Genomic DNA, 15,365 nt, shown 5'->3' on the forward strand with positions numbered 1-15,365 from the left:
AGGATTAGTCTATTGAGCCGTGGCGCCAGCCAGGCATAGCATATTTTCATGTCTGCAAAATTGTTTGTCAGAAGTGGATTGTTTATAAGTTTTTGAAGGTGATATCTACCTATCAATCAATCAATTGATCAATGAAGGATGGACTATGCTAAGAAAGATTAGGTGTATGTTGGCTTTGAACATCACTGTCTTTTTGCTCAGTGTTCCTGAAGGTGGGCTGTATTCCCTGGCCCTCGAGGAAGTTGTGTGTATTTTATGGGCCATTCTCTTATCTAGAACTCACATAGGATTCTCTGTGATGTGACTCTTAAATCCCTCCTAGGTTTTGCTGTTGTTCCCTTCTCCTCATGTACAGTGTTGTTCACTGCAAGTCAAACTGATTTGGCTAAATTTTCCAAGCCAGGATTGTTTCTATGTACTAAAGTAACCTTTAGTGGAAATGGTCATTAAAGTAGTGCTTCTCCAACTTCAATGTGCACTTGAATCATCTGGAGATTTCAGTAAAATGCAGATTCTGATTCTGAAGATCTGGTTGGGGCCTGAGATTCCGCAAACAGAATTTACAAACAATGCCCAGGTCATGGCAATGCAGCTTGTCCTGACACATGAGAATGGAGGATCTGGGAGACTGAATGAACTTGGCAATTTCCTGTCACTATGAGCTTTTTGAGGTGGAATATTTTACTCACAGAGGTGAGTCAAGTTCTTTATGCCCCGTTAGTGAATGGATATGGACAGTGGGTTTGCCAATAGGCAAAATGAAAAACAGAAGGAGGCAGTTTGTACAGTAGATAAATTGCTCCCTTTAAATGAAGATCCAAGCTTTGGACCCCTCTCAAGAGGCCTGCCCTTGGAACTGACCTGGAGAGTCTGACTATTATACCCTGACCTTTGGAGCTGTTCTTATCGCTCTACAGATGTCTGGTTTCCTAGAACTTTTACTTGGACTCTTCTCATGTGAGCACATTTCTACCTCAGCCAAGATTTTGCAAACTGATCTACCCCAGAGAGATACTAACTGCTGGCTTTGTTTAAAATATTTTTTGCTTTCCAAAATTTATCAGAGAAATAAAACAAAAGCAAACTTCTTTCTCTGAAACAGTGTTAAAAGTCACCCCTCTTATTTTTCATGGTAATGTCATGAAGATTCACCCCACAGAAGATCTGAGACCCCAGACCAGCCCTTTCCTCATGGGGTGACAGGGAGGAGTAACTCCTGGAATGGGATCCTGGTTGTTGTGTGAAGTATCCTGAAGGTAAACAGAATCAGATTATCTACACAATGATGTGTTGGAAACTGAATTTTGTCACCCACTTCATATTTCCCATGGCTTTAGGGATGGTGTGGCATTTTACTCCACAAACAGAAACTGCATATACAACTATGTGCTGTAAATACTACAACCTCGTAGCAGAAAACACTATGCCCACTGAATACGTAAACAGATGTACTGGGAAGATAGAAAATAGTCTTTTTTATTTTACCTAAGTGATAGAAAAATAGTCTTCAAAAATACATTGTTACACTTGGGGGTTCGTAATAAAGTAGAATTTTTATGTACAATAAGGCAGTATTTCTATTAGCATCCTGCTATGATTATCTTTTAAATTAAAGTTAGTCTTTTGGGATGTTTTTTCCTCCAAGAAAAGATTAGGGTATATAATAAATTATCTATCCTGCTGAAATGAGGCAGGAAAACATTTTAAAAGAATTTGTCACATGAAATTCATTTGCCTCTTGTGTAAGAAAATTTCACTTTCCTGAACTATATTCTCCAGAGGCTTTGGAATGAAATAAAATTTAGGGAGGGGAGAGAAATGTATCCTGAACATATTAAAAGTATCTTAAGGAAAAATTGGAGGCCTCCTTTTACTTGCGTACGGGCAATGTGTCAGTAAGGTGCCAGAACTTATGTAAATGATCTGTCAAGTGTTCTGGGATGCATTCTTTCCTTAAATGTGTTACATTTGGGTAATTGTAATAAAAATGATAGTGTAGTATAAAGATTAAGCAATTGGCTTTCAAAAGTGGTTTTCATGGCATTTTCCACATAGCTGTCATCTCCCTGTGGTAAGCATTTTGACCATATCATTTCTTTTTGGCACAAACGAAACCACGAAAGCCTTTTTCAGAGGAGATACCTATCGGTACTGTCCCTCAAGAATATGAAGCAATGTGCTTTTATTTCATCAAGCATATAATTGTATAATGAATAGCAAAGAGGAAATCTACAAATCACAGTTAGGAAACGAAATGATTTGTTCTGGAATCAGCTATTGAAGAAAAAGGCAAATGGTTGAAAATTGAGCATGAAAAGGAGCAAACCGTGAGCTTGAGTAAGCGTCATTCTAAACACATTCTCGAGCACACACTAGTAGACCATATTTCTTGGACTCTGTAGTGTTACCTGAAAGGAAATCACATTTGAACCAATCATCCCATGAGTCAAGCTATCAATGAAGGGAGTGCATGAAACATGCAGGATCCAGGTAATCCAGCCCCCCCTGCTGGAGTCTGCAGTCGCTTGGGGCCGTGGAGAAGCTGGACAGGTCTTTCTCAGCTTGGTTCTGAGAAGGTGATGGCGGAGCCTCCTTGGTTGACTCTTCAAACAAAGCCACGTTTTGAGCTCCTGGATCTTGCACTAACACCAGGATGTTGTTATCCATAACCCTGGACACTTTAGCGTACTCCTTGCTGGTTTCAGGGGTCCCAGCCTTCCCAGTCTGGTCACCATTCTCTTTCTGTTTCAGTAGCAATGATAGTGCTCCATCTTTATTGACCTTGTGAATCTCCACATAATCCAGCGGCTTTGGAGAGATAAAGGGGGGTTTCTCTTTGGGCAGCAACCATCCTGTGTCTTGCTCAGCCTTGGAATGAGAGCTCTCCACTTCTCTCTGCTTGGTTGCCTTTTCCTCCCCTGCAGCCTCAGTGGTTTTGGAGGATTGTAAAGCATCTTTGTCTATTTTGTCCAGTGAAGTGGCCAGCTTACACATGTCAGCAATGTTGTGGTAAGGAGAATTTGTGTTGTGCTGACCGGGCTGCAGTAAAGGCCATGTTGAAGATTTGGACCCATTGACACTCAGGTAGGGCATTTTGCCTACCAGGCTTATAGTCTGGGGGTCCCAAGTGTGGGTGACATTTGCTTTGGGCTTCTCTGGCTGCTCAATAACCTCAGGGGTATGGAACGTGGACGGATTAGCCTGGGGCTCCTCACACTTTTCAGACAAAAGGGAAGGGCTGTCACAGCTTCCCCGGCCAGAGTCATTGTCAGGATCAAGGTCTGTGGGTTTCATGCCTGGACCGGAGTGTTCTTTTGAGTGGGCTGGCATCAGCTGCTGGTCCTCACTGTCGTCCACTTCTAGAAACTCTACCAGCAAGTCCTCACAATCAGCAGTGGGAGGGAAGTCTTGACATCCGAAGGCACTCAGGAGTTCCTCAGACTTGCCCTTCTGTTGAACAGACACAAGGAGAGCTGCCTGTTAGCTTCCCTCTTCTATCCTCCCATCTCTCCTACTTTCCTTCTTCTTTGCCAGGCTCTGACGCAGGTCAGGTACTGGTGCCTGGCCTGTTTTATCATTTATTGCAGAGTTTATCACTTAGGACACACTGCTTTCTGAATCTCAGCTTCTCCATTTTTAAATTGGGGACAATTCTACCCATTTGGGAGAGTTCTTTTTGAGGATTAGAGGTAATACAATTAAGAATATTAAAACATTTTTTGATAGAAAGTATGTATTTTATCATTAAATCTCTGTGACTAGTAGGTTGAATTGTGAGGTAGACAGTAGTTACTTTAGTTAGCTAAGACATTCATGAAAGGTCAATGCTAGGCTGGATAGTGGTGGAAGAGCACTTGACCAGCAACCTGAACTCCTGGGCTCTAGTCCCTGGTCTGATATTCATTGCCAAAATGAATGCAGATAAGCCAAATTCTCTGGCACTTACTTTTCCTATTGTTGCACTGTTGGCTCTGCAGTAGTCAAGTGGCATGTGCTTTTACATACAAGTAATTCCATGTACATCCATAAATATGTGTGCGTGTGTGTGTGTGTGTGTGTGTGTATCTCACCATTGAGCTGAAGGTCTAGTTGAAACTTTTTATTTCAATACAGAGGAAAATTTAAAATGTCCCAACCCCACTTTTCATTCAAAACATTTAAATGGATTTCTCTCTTCAGTCAGTCTAAATAGATCCTGGCAAATATCAGCCTCCACTGTACTGACCCTGTCTAAGCTCCAACAATTTCAATAGAATATTCTGTTTCAACAGCCTTATGGAAAGAACCTTCTAGTGGAAGCTATTACCAGTACAGGATGGAGGGGTTGATTGTAGGTCCCCACTTTGTAATAATCAAAATACTTGCCCCTTTCTAAGTTGATCATTTCCATAAAATGTTTATCTCTGTGCTTATGTACAGACCTGGTAAATCTAGCAAGTACTACTACGTGTTTTCATGTTTTCTTGGCTTTCTCTCCTTGCCCTATGACATTCTGTGTCTGATCGTAAGCACCCTTGCTCCCCACACATCTTTTCTGTTAACACATGCTGATGAGCAGAGACAGCTGGGGAAGGATGGTTAAGCTGGCCAGGCTAGCTCAAGAGGGATTGCGTGTGCATGTGTGATGTTAATTGTTACAAAGCTGTGAGTCATGTTCTCTGTCTTTGGCACTTACCTCCAGCAGATGAGTATCAAATCCTTTTATTTTTGGCCCAGGAACTGGTGGAAAGATGCAGGTCACCATGCTACAAAATAATTTGTGAGATTGGATAAGTGAGTCATCTTTTCACTTTGTAATTTTTGAAAGATCAGTATTATCTCCAAAATTACTGCTACATGGTCTGTGGGCGATGGAGTTAGAGTTCTCGGGCTACACGAGACTAGTAATCAATGATGAAGATAATAATTACAGAGACCCCCGTTAACACTTGCTGTGGCTAATTTAGGAGGATGATTTTGAACTTGGTGGATTATTCAGATTTTTTTCCTTCTCATGATTTCATCTGTTCTTGTCAGATTGTTACTATTTCCCAACTGCGAACCTCTTTTTGATGGGAAGAGTACTGGCCTCAAAGGAACCCATTTTTTTTTTTTTTTACTTTCTCTAGCACTGATAAAAGTTTTTTTTTTTTTTAATGAGTGAACACTGCAACTAATGGCTAAAATGAGGTGCTTGGATTATCTGTAGGTTCCCATCATCTGTGTATTATCTTTTTTTTTTTTTTTTGCTGTTATCCCTGACAACCATGACTGGGAGAAGGATTGAGAGACAATGCAGTACCTATAGCCCTTCAAAGCCACTGCCCAGACCATAATCAAACAGATGATGGTAGAAAGAACAGCCACAAAGATCCACACGGTTATATCTTTCATGGTAAAGTCTGAAAAACAAACAGCCAGGAAACTTTGATCACATACAGTATCATTTAAAAAGAAAGCAAAAACAAACCTATGAATAAAGCTGTTGAATAAACAGTCCTCTCCCACCATCCCACACACCTATCTCTTTTCATTTGAAGAGCAGTGCAAAGCAAAGTAGCATCAGGGGAAGTTTAACTTTTTTCAATATTAAATATATTTTCATAAGTTACATATATTTTTATAGTGCTCTATACATTTTAAAATCCTTTCACATATTCTTTTACTTGAGTCTTAAAGAGGATATCTGAGGGCATATGGTTAGCTGAAGTTATGATCATAAAGCTAACATCTATTACATTCTTACTAAAAGCCACTGATGGTGTTAAGCCCTTTACATACATTGCCTTGTTTTATAGACAAGAAAGTAGAAAAGAGTAATTTATTCATGGTCACATCACTATAGAAGTGAAGTCTGGGATTTGAACCCAGGCCTTCTACCTCTATGCCCTGCGCTTTTATTTAGTATGACCCAGAGGTGGGCAAAATGCAAGTCCTGACCCACACTTCAGTGCTCTTTCCAGAAAGCTAAGCCAATGAAAGCGCTGATACTTTGGCCAGGCAACTTATTAGAAGAGCTAGAATTTGCCAGGAGGTTCTGAAAAAGTCCATTAACTTCCCTGAGCTTCCGTTTCCTCTTTTAATTCCTAACAGTCATGAAATTCTCTCCGAAGACCCGAGAGGGTTGGGAAGCCCAAACAAAGTAATGACTTTTTGTAAACATACTCCAGAAACACAAGATGAATTATGCCCCTATGAATAGAAGCCACCAAATTTATTGGTACTTTATTAGAACTGAGTGCTTCTTGTATACTGTGCCTTAACTTAGAGACCAAGACATAATCCATGTGAGACGTTAAACATCAGTTCATGTTGTTGAGATGGGAGACCACCGAATAGACTTTGGGAGGACTGGATCATGACCTTGACTGGATGGGCAAGTGTGGCAGATGGGAAGGATAGGATGCCTGACCATTAGGCCCTCTGAGATAGTTTCTGCAATCCTACCCTACAACTGGTCCTCACTGACAGTGACCCAGGGAGCCATGCAGCCCTTCCAAATATCCTTTCATGAGGTAGAGAGGCCACAGACCCACTTGCACTTCTTGCTCTGGTGACAACTCAAAGTAGTTTTTCCATTAGTAGTTATTAAGTGCAGGTTTGCCATCTAAAAATATTTAGAATAATAGTCAAAGGTAGCCGAGAAACTCACCATTAGGTATCTGAATGGAGCTCTCAGGGCTCCACACACTCCAGAACCCGTGATCTGGCTTGCAACGAACCTGGACAAGGTATTTCTGTCCTGGATATAAGCTGAGAATCTTAAACTGTGTCTGCTGCCCAGCAAAATGAGTCTAAAGAAAACAAATAATTTTTTATTTAGGTTATGAAGAAAAAGACTTCTTCCCTAAATAACAAGCTATTGGAAGAGTTGGGCTGTATTAATTACACTTAGAGAATACATTGTTATCACCTTTTCACTCGCTCAGCTCTGTCTTCTTCCTCTTGAAAATTGCTCATACCAAACCTTAACAGGTTTTCCCCTATCTGGAACTCTATTTCAGACAGACAAACATTTACTCCTCCACTCTACTTTATGAAAGGCAGTTAATAAATGTAGAGGGAATCATGAAATTGGATCGTTCTTTACTTTATAAGCCCTAACCAAGCAACTAACTCAAGGATTGTTCATTGGTGTTAAAACCACTAAAAGGAAGAGAGCTAGGTATTCATGCACATTGAAATAATAATGCATGAATTAAACATGGCTTTATAACCAAGGGATCAGTTTGTCATCTCTCCACCCCACAAATTAGTTTTAGAATCACTTATGGGAAGTAGAGGGATGGTTTGTGTCTCCACCAATACAATGCAACGTGAAGCACATAATATCTCCTCTGAAGTATGCTGCCCCAAAACTGTTCAACCAGAATCTGATCTAATGTTTCATTACAGGAAGTATGGAGCTAGAGAAATTAGCTAAATGACCCCACAAACAGCAAATCAGATCAATAAAGAATGTGGGACGTCCTATGGGACCAGTGACCTGGCATTCTATGGGACAAGTATTATAAGAACCAGCTACAGTGTGTGGTCCTGGAGACAAATGAGCTATTAGTCATGTTCTTGAAGCTGTTCTTGAAGCAGCTGGTGGGAGGGGATTAAAATATGGACTGGCTTCTAATGATGTTAAGGAATTTTTATTAAGTTTCCTATGTGTGATCCTATTATTCTAGATGTGTTCAGGAATGGTCCCTTTTTAAAGGGGCTTGTATTAAAGTGTTTAAGGGTAGAAGAATGTTATGATGCTTGTAACTTACTGTATTATTTCTTTACATTGATGCATTTATATAAATGCTTATTTATTAGGCCGGCGTCGCGGCTCAATAGGCTAATCCTCCGCCTTGCAGCGCCGGCACACCGGGTTCTAGTCCCGGTCGGGGCACTGGATTCTGTCCCGGTTGCCCCTCTTCCAGGACAGCTCTCTGCTGTGGCCAGGGAGTGCAGTGGAGGATGGCCCAAGTGCTTGGGCCCTGCACCCCATGGGAGACCAGGAGAAGTACCTGGCTCCTGCCATCGGATCAGCGTGGTGCGCCGGCTGCAGCGCACCGGCCACGGCAGCCATTGGAGGGTGAACCAACGGCAAAAGGAAGACCTTTCTCTCTGTCTCTCTCTCTCTCACTGTCCACTCTGCCTGTCAAAAAAAAATGCTTATTTATTTATTTATTTTTATTTATTTGAAAGGAAGAGAATGGGGTAGTGGTATCTTTTTTTTTTTTTTCATTTTTTTTTGACAGGCAGAGTGGACAGTGAGAGAGAGAGACAGAGAGAAAGGTCTTCCTTTGCCGTTGGTTCACCCTCCAATGGCCACTGCGGCTGGCGCGCTGCGCTGATCCGATGGCAGGAGCCAGGAGCCAGGTGCTTATCCTGGTCTCCCATGGGGTGCAGGGCCCAAGCACCTGGGCCATCCTCCACTGCACTCCCTGGCCACAGCAGAGGGCTGGCCTGGAAGAGGGGCAACTGGGACAGAATCCGGCGCCCCGACCAGGACTAGAACCCGGTGTGCTGGCGCCGCTAGGCGGAGGATTAGCCTAGTGAGCCACGGCGCCGGCCCAGTGGTATCTGCTATCCATGCTTGCAATAGCCATGGCTGAGCCAGGTAACAGACAGGAGACTAGAACTCCACATGGGTCTCCCACATGGGTGGGCAGGAAACCAAGTACTTGGGGGCATCATCTAATGCTTTCCCAGGCACACGAGCAGGAAGCTGGATCAGAAGTGTGGAGTAACCAGGACTCAAACTGGCACTCTGGGAATGCAGATGTCCCAAGTGGTAGCTTAATCTGCTGCACAACAATGCCCACTCCTTGGAACATTTTAAAGTGAATGCAAGCACAGCTGTTGCCCATGGACAGATTATGCTGAAGATCTCCTTGACCACCACCCCTGGTATCACTGAATTACTCCCACAGTTGTCCACAGCTAAGATATACTTAGGGAGGAGACTGGATCCTGGGGGAGCAGGTTGTGCAGTACAAGGGGCCTCCTTCAATTAACAGGGTGGGGGAGCTTTCCATATCTGAGTGGGTCATGTTTTTATTGAGAAGCCTACATCATAGCCATAGCCTAATAATTAGGAGGAAGGGCCTCTTCTTGGTTATGAGGGCTCCATCCTTGCCAAAAGACATGTTTCCTGTTTGACTCACCTCCCACTCAGCTGCTTTCTCAGGTTTTAATCGAATTTCATACTGTAGTGTGAGCCAACCAGATCTCACATCAACCAAGGTAGGTGGAAGCCACTTTACCCACAAGTAGGGTTTTCTGTCCTCTGGATGTTTTACTTCCAAAGTCAGGTTCACAGGAGGGTCTGGTTCAACTGTAGATGGAAAAGAAACTTCAATAGCATTCATTGCTGGTACCTTTTATTTGGCTCTGCTGTTTTTGATTATGATTGCATTTTCTATTTATCAGCCTGCTCTGCCCACTGCATTTCCACAAGTCCCATGCCATCTGCCTCTTAGAATGTGATCTGTCACATTGGTCCTTGAAAATGAGGTTTGGATAGACAGAATAACATGCTGCTGAGATTTCATTCTCGTCACGCTCTCTACTTTCTAGCAACCTGGGTCAGGTACCTCCCCAGATCATTTTCATGATGACAGGGTGTAGGTGATACAAATTGGGCTGGGATTTGAAAGTGGGAGTTGGGATGGAAGACTCAGCAGGGGACTTAACATAGGTTATTTTCCTCAGCTGGGAGCTGGAACTAGATCATGTTTGCATATCACAGAGACAGAAGAAATACCACCGAATTCAACACTTTAAAATGGTTAATATGGTGAACTTTATGGTATGTGTATTTTACAAAATAAAAAAATGAAGGAGGTGCTTACTCTCAGATTCTGGTAAGCAAAGGGCCGGTGGTACCTCCCTAAGAGTGAAGTGTCAGAGGTGCTGTAACACTTTCTCCATTCATTTATTATGTCCTCAAATCAGTCTCTATACTGCGTGGAGAAAGAGTATATGTAACTACCATGGATGAATGTGGCATTATGACCTACATTTGCCTAAAAAAAATGAATGTTAAGAAGTTTCCACTAATCCTAATGCTTATACATTACTGAGTGAACACCTAAGAAAGAATATTTTAGGTGAATTTACTAAAACAAAATCAGTTAATGTAAATCTTAAATCAAATATCTATTGAGCAATGTCTGAGATAAAAAAATATCTGTGCAAATGTGCAGGTAAAATATGTAGAATGAATCCTTTCTAGCAGTTTTCTAACCTCAGTGCCACTGGCATTTTGGGCCAGATGTTTCCTTGTTGTGGGGGCTGTCCTAGTTACTGTAGGATGCATAGCAGCATCTCTGCCTCCACCTACCAGATGTCAGTACTGCCCTCTGCCCACCTGCAAGTTGAAAAATGTGAAACTGTCTCTAGACTTTGCCAAGTATCCTGTGGGGGACAAAATAGCCCTCAGTTGGGAACTACAGCTTTCAGGTGTCTTCAACATAGATATATGTTATCCAATGACAATGACAACAAAGACATTTATTTCTGTTCCATTATTTGCTAGTGTTGTCATTTTCTGTTGTGGGTTGTCACTGGATGAGAGCTGAGTGGACAGAAAATGTATTGTGGTAAAAACTGGTTGCTAATGAACTTCCATGGCCCGTCACCAACAATGTATGCTGAAGGGTTATATAGGAATTCCTCACGCACTTTTCTTATTCTGAAACATGCAGCCCAACACATTCTTTCACTAGAGATTTCTTTTCCAGAGTTAATGCAAATTTGATAAAACTTATTGACTTCATTTTTTTTTTTTGACAGGCAGAGTTAGACAGTGAGAGAGAGAGAGAGACAGAGAGAAAGGTCTTCCTTCTGTTGGTTCACCCCCCAAATGGCCACTACGGCTGGCACTGCGATCCGAAGCCAGGAGCCAGGTGCTTCTTCTTGGTCTCCTATGTGGGTGTAGGGCCCAAGCACTTGGGCCATCCTCCACTGCCTTCCTGGGCCACAGCAGACAGCTGGACTGGAAGAGGAGCAACCGTGACAGAATCCGGCGCCCCAACTGGGACTAGAACCCGGAGTGCTGGCGCCGCAGGCTGAGGATTAGCCTAGTGAGCCACAGCGCCAGCCTATTGACTTCATTTTTTAAAACTACTGCTTTAGTGAACCCATTTGTGTTGTGTGTGTGAGAGAGAGACACACACACAGAGAGAGAGAATCACATTCAATATAACAGTTGCTTGTTTCAGAATTTCTGTTGTTTTCATTGTTTGCTCTCAATTTATAAAACTTGAGGACAAGGCATTTCAAGGGGGAAAAACCATGAAAATGAAGAATTAATCAGCATTTAGCATGTTAAAGACTTTGTATCTCCAATAAATATATAGGATCAGAATTTATTTTATTCCTCCCTGCCAGAGAGATTGCCTTTATTATTTTCTTAAACTAAGATCAAATTAAGTTTCTAATCCTATCTTCATTCCAGTTATTTGTTGGGGGAAGAAAATATTCTTCAAGTGTATGTCAGTTGGTATTGGGAACTTTTCTAGTTTTTTAGGATCAATCATTGATAACATGCCAATGGGATGATATGGAAGTGAATACTCTGATTTTCCTTGTTGTGTGGTGTTAGGTAAATCAGAGACTTGGGTAACTACTGTACAGACTATTATCCAAGAAAAGTGTGAGGCCAACTCCTAGGCAAGCCATCACTTTCCCTAGGATTTCCTTTGTCATCCTCATTAGATAATAAAAGCTGTTGTAGTTATGCCCAATTGCCCTGCAGCTTAATGTTAGTCAAGCAAAGCAAGAAGCATCTATCAGGTCCACTTTGTTGTACTCTGCTAATGGATTCTCCAAAGATTGTCCTTGAGATCTTGACCTTCGGCCTGTTGCTCAAGTGAACCTATTTACTCCACAATTCTTATTTGTAAAATAATAGTTCAGATTTCTAGGAAGTACATGCATTTGAGAATTGAGATTGGAGCAAATTAAATGAGTGATTCCTGTGGCTATGGAATCATATAAACCCCTCAGAGTGCTACTTCCGTATGGAGAATATCTCTATCGGAGAGAAAGAAAAGAAATTTCAATTTGTCAAGGAAGAAGAGGACACGGATTGCACAGGGAGGGCAGGAGAGAAGAGTTGGTAAGTAAGGCACACACATAACATTCATGCTGCATGCAAGGGGACAGGAAGGGAAGGCCAGAGGATTCAAGGATCTCAAACACTAGTCTGTCAGGAATGACTCAATACAAATTGTTTGAAATTCTTGCTTGACAATGAAATTGTGAATTATTTCATCTTTTTTGGGGGATCCATTCAAAAGCCAAGAAAACTCAAACTGAGTTTGACCACTGGTAAATGCATAACGGAGTAACAAATTCCTCACTCATTCCCCCTCCCATTACCTATGTAAGTCACATCCACATAACGTGGATCCGAAACACTGCTTCCCATCTGGTTGGTGGCATTCACTGTGATGATGTATATCGTCCATATGGAGGTGTGCTTCTTGCTAAAGTAACAGGAGTTGGGACCACCGGTCTTGTAGTCTGGACACTCATGAGTGATTGTTTCTCTGCAATGAGTAAAATGTATTAGAAGTGAGTAAGAAAGTAATTGAAACAGTTTAGATCTTCTTAGTAGATCAACCCCACTAATGTTTGGGATCAGACAGTCCAAGTACAAAACCAGAGTGAACAATAGCTCCCCGGCTTCTGTGCTCTACCCATGTTAGCCTGGAGTGAGGGAGTGAGAGAGAGAAAGCTGGAGAATGAATTAGAAAGGTGGTTTCTGGGACTCAGCTACTCTGCTTCTCATTAACCCGTTTCTTCTGTTGTTGTCTTGGTTGGCTTTGTGATATATTCCCCCTGCTCATAAACACTTTCAATGGCCAAGGCACTGTCATTTCCGGGGTGGGAAACTGGAACTTTAGCTTGAACACATATAATGGGGCTCTGTACAATGCAGCATTTTTGCATATGCATTTTAAATGTATACTTAAAAATATCAAGTTACACTTCATTTTTAAAAAGACTCAAATGGATGAAAACTGATGTCATGGAAACTGGACTTCCCTTTTAACAACTGGTATGATGCTTTTTGATGTAAATCCAGGCAAGGGTGGTAATTCTAACTTAGAACCAGTGTACTTTGGCCATAGGGGTATGGATAGAAGAGAACTCTGTACCCTTCCTTGTGGTAAGTCAGTGTGTAATTGGTAGGAAGTCCTCCGTCTGCTCCAGGCCTCCACCAGCAGGTGAATGTTTCCTTCTCAGGAGAGCGGCATTTGAAGATGAAAGGTTTTCCAGGAGGTGACTGCCCTGTAGAAAACCACAAGCTGTTGAAGTCAATATTGAGGTCCATTCAACTAATAGCCCATTATTCTGGTTACCAAAGCAAATCTATGGGACTCGGGTCAGTGCTGAAGTCTCAGGGTGAGTCAGCCTAGGGGTGTGGTACTCAGAAATGTTGAGGAATCAGCACCCAGGTGTGGGCAGGGCTCTCAGAGAGACAGAGCTTTGTGGTGGGGTGTGTGTACTTTGAGACGGAGATACCAACAGCCTCGCTCAGCACCAGCGCTGATACACTCCCCCAGCATAAGGATGGCCAAAGAATTGTCCCTGGGTATCGGCAGCCCATGGATGCTTTGTCAATCAACAGCTTGCTCTCTGCCCCCACCCCCTAGCTCCCTAATTTCCACCTTTCTGCCATTTCCATGTAACTAACCTGGCCTCTGTTTCTGATCTTGTTTCTGATCATGATATCACTGACGGACCCTTTGGGCATCCTCAGCTGCTCCCTTCTCTTCTCTTCTCCTCTTCTGTTTCCCTCCACCTAGCCCTGATTTCAATCAGTTTTGACTTTGTGACCAGTTTCACAGTCTAGATCCTCACCCTCTTTCCCCATTTTAAATTGTCATAGAATAATTGTATATGTTTGTGGGGTACATTGTGACATTGTAATATATGTTTACAACATTTAATGATCAGATCAAGTTAATTAGCAAACATTTATTATTTGTGTTGGAAACATCCAAAATCCTCTCTTAGGGCTATTTTGAAATAAGATACACAAATTATTGTAACCTACATTCACCCTTCTGCGCTGTGGAACACCAGAATTTAACCCTCCTAGTTAACTCTATGTAATCATGAACCAACTCTTCCCATTCCCATTTCTGAATCCTGGGTTTCAGTTCCTTTCCCTCTCTTATTATTTCCCTTTCTCCCTGGGTATTTTTGTGGTGAGGTGGAAAGGGGTTTTCTTCTAATTATATCGATCTTTTTGGGTAGGAGGCAGGGTAAGAGGTAGGGGAAAGGGTAGCTCTCCTATCTGTGAGCTACCATTGATATTTTTTTTCTGGAAAATGTAATAATTACTTAACTTTTTTTAAACTTTTATTTAATATATATAAATTTCCAAAGTACAGCTTATGGATTACAGTGGCTTCCCCCCCTCCATAACTTCCCTCCCACCTGCAACCCTCCCATTTCCCGCTCCCTCTCCCCTTCCATTCACATCAAGATTCATTTTCGATTCTCTTTATATACAGAAGATAAGTTTAGCATATATTAACTAAAGATTTCAAGTTTGCACCCACATAGAAACACAAAGTGAAAAATACTGTTTGAGTACTAGTTATAGCATTAAATCAGAATGTACAGCACATTAAGGACAGAGATCCTACATAAGGAGTAAGTGTACAGTGACTCCTGTTGTTGACTTAATAAATTGATACTCTTGTTTATGGCATCAGTAATCACTCTAGGCTCTTGTCTTGAGTTGCCAAGGCTATGGAAGCCTTTTGAGTTCACGGACTCTGATCATATTTAGACAAGGTCGTAGTCAAAGTGGAAGTTCTTCCTTTCTTCAGAGAAAGGTACCTCCTTCTTTGATGACCTGTTCTTTCCACTGGGATCTCACTCACAGAGATCTTTCATTTAGGTTTGTTGCTGTTTTTTTTTTTTTTTTTTTTTGCCAGAGTGTCTTGGCTTTCCATGCCTGAAATACTCTAATACTCTCATGGGCTTTTCAGCCGGATCCGCATGCCTTAAGGGCTGATTCTGAGGCCAGAGTGCTGTTTAGGACATCCGCCATTCTATGAGTCTGCTGTGTATCCCGCTTCCCATGTTGGATCATTCTCTCCCTTTTTTATTCTATTGGTTAGTATTTGCAGACACTAGTCTTGTTTATGTGATCCCTTTGACTCTTAGTCCTATCATGATCAATTGTGAACAGAAATTGATCACTTGGACTAGTGAGATGGCATTGGTACATGCCACCTTGATGGGATTGAATTGGAATCCCCTGGTATGTTTCTAACTCTACCATTTGGGGCAAGTCCGATTGAGCATGTCCCAAATTGTACATCTCTTCCCTCTCTTATTCCCACTCTTATGTTTAACAGGGATCACCTTTCAGTTAA

The 15,365-nt window shown here is 42.0% G+C and overlaps 1 protein-coding gene across 9 annotated transcripts in view; it reads right to left on the bottom strand.

Moving 5' to 3' along the window:
• Positions 1-1,449: 1,449 nt before the first annotated feature.
• Positions 1,450-15,365, bottom strand: part of PRLR (prolactin receptor) — a 183,485-nt gene continuing 169,569 nt past the window's right edge. For 8 of the 9 annotated variants that reach the window (XM_089312511.1, XM_089312518.1, XM_089312512.1 and 5 more), the window contains 7 exons: positions 13,128-13,260; positions 12,346-12,515; positions 9,126-9,295; positions 6,632-6,773; positions 5,282-5,381; positions 4,676-4,745; positions 1,450-3,450 (listed from right to left, as the gene is read on the bottom strand). In XM_089312511.1, the coding sequence (XP_089168637.1) occupies positions 2,455-3,450; positions 4,676-4,745; positions 5,282-5,381; positions 6,632-6,773; positions 9,126-9,295; positions 12,346-12,515; positions 13,128-13,260 (1,781 nt within the window). In that variant the 3' untranslated portion in view covers positions 1,450-2,454. The remainder of the gene's footprint in view (positions 3,451-4,675; positions 4,746-5,281; positions 5,382-6,631; positions 6,774-9,125; positions 9,296-12,345; positions 12,516-13,127; positions 13,261-15,365) is intronic. The other variant, NM_001082231.1, reaches the window with a different exon arrangement.

The sequence above is a fragment of the Oryctolagus cuniculus genome, chromosome 14 (genome assembly GCF_051225735.1).
Source record: "Oryctolagus cuniculus isolate XC-2025 breed Fujian yellow rabbit chromosome 14, ASM5122573v1, whole genome shotgun sequence".
NCBI classification, from domain to species: Eukaryota; Metazoa; Chordata; class Mammalia; order Lagomorpha; family Leporidae; genus Oryctolagus; species Oryctolagus cuniculus.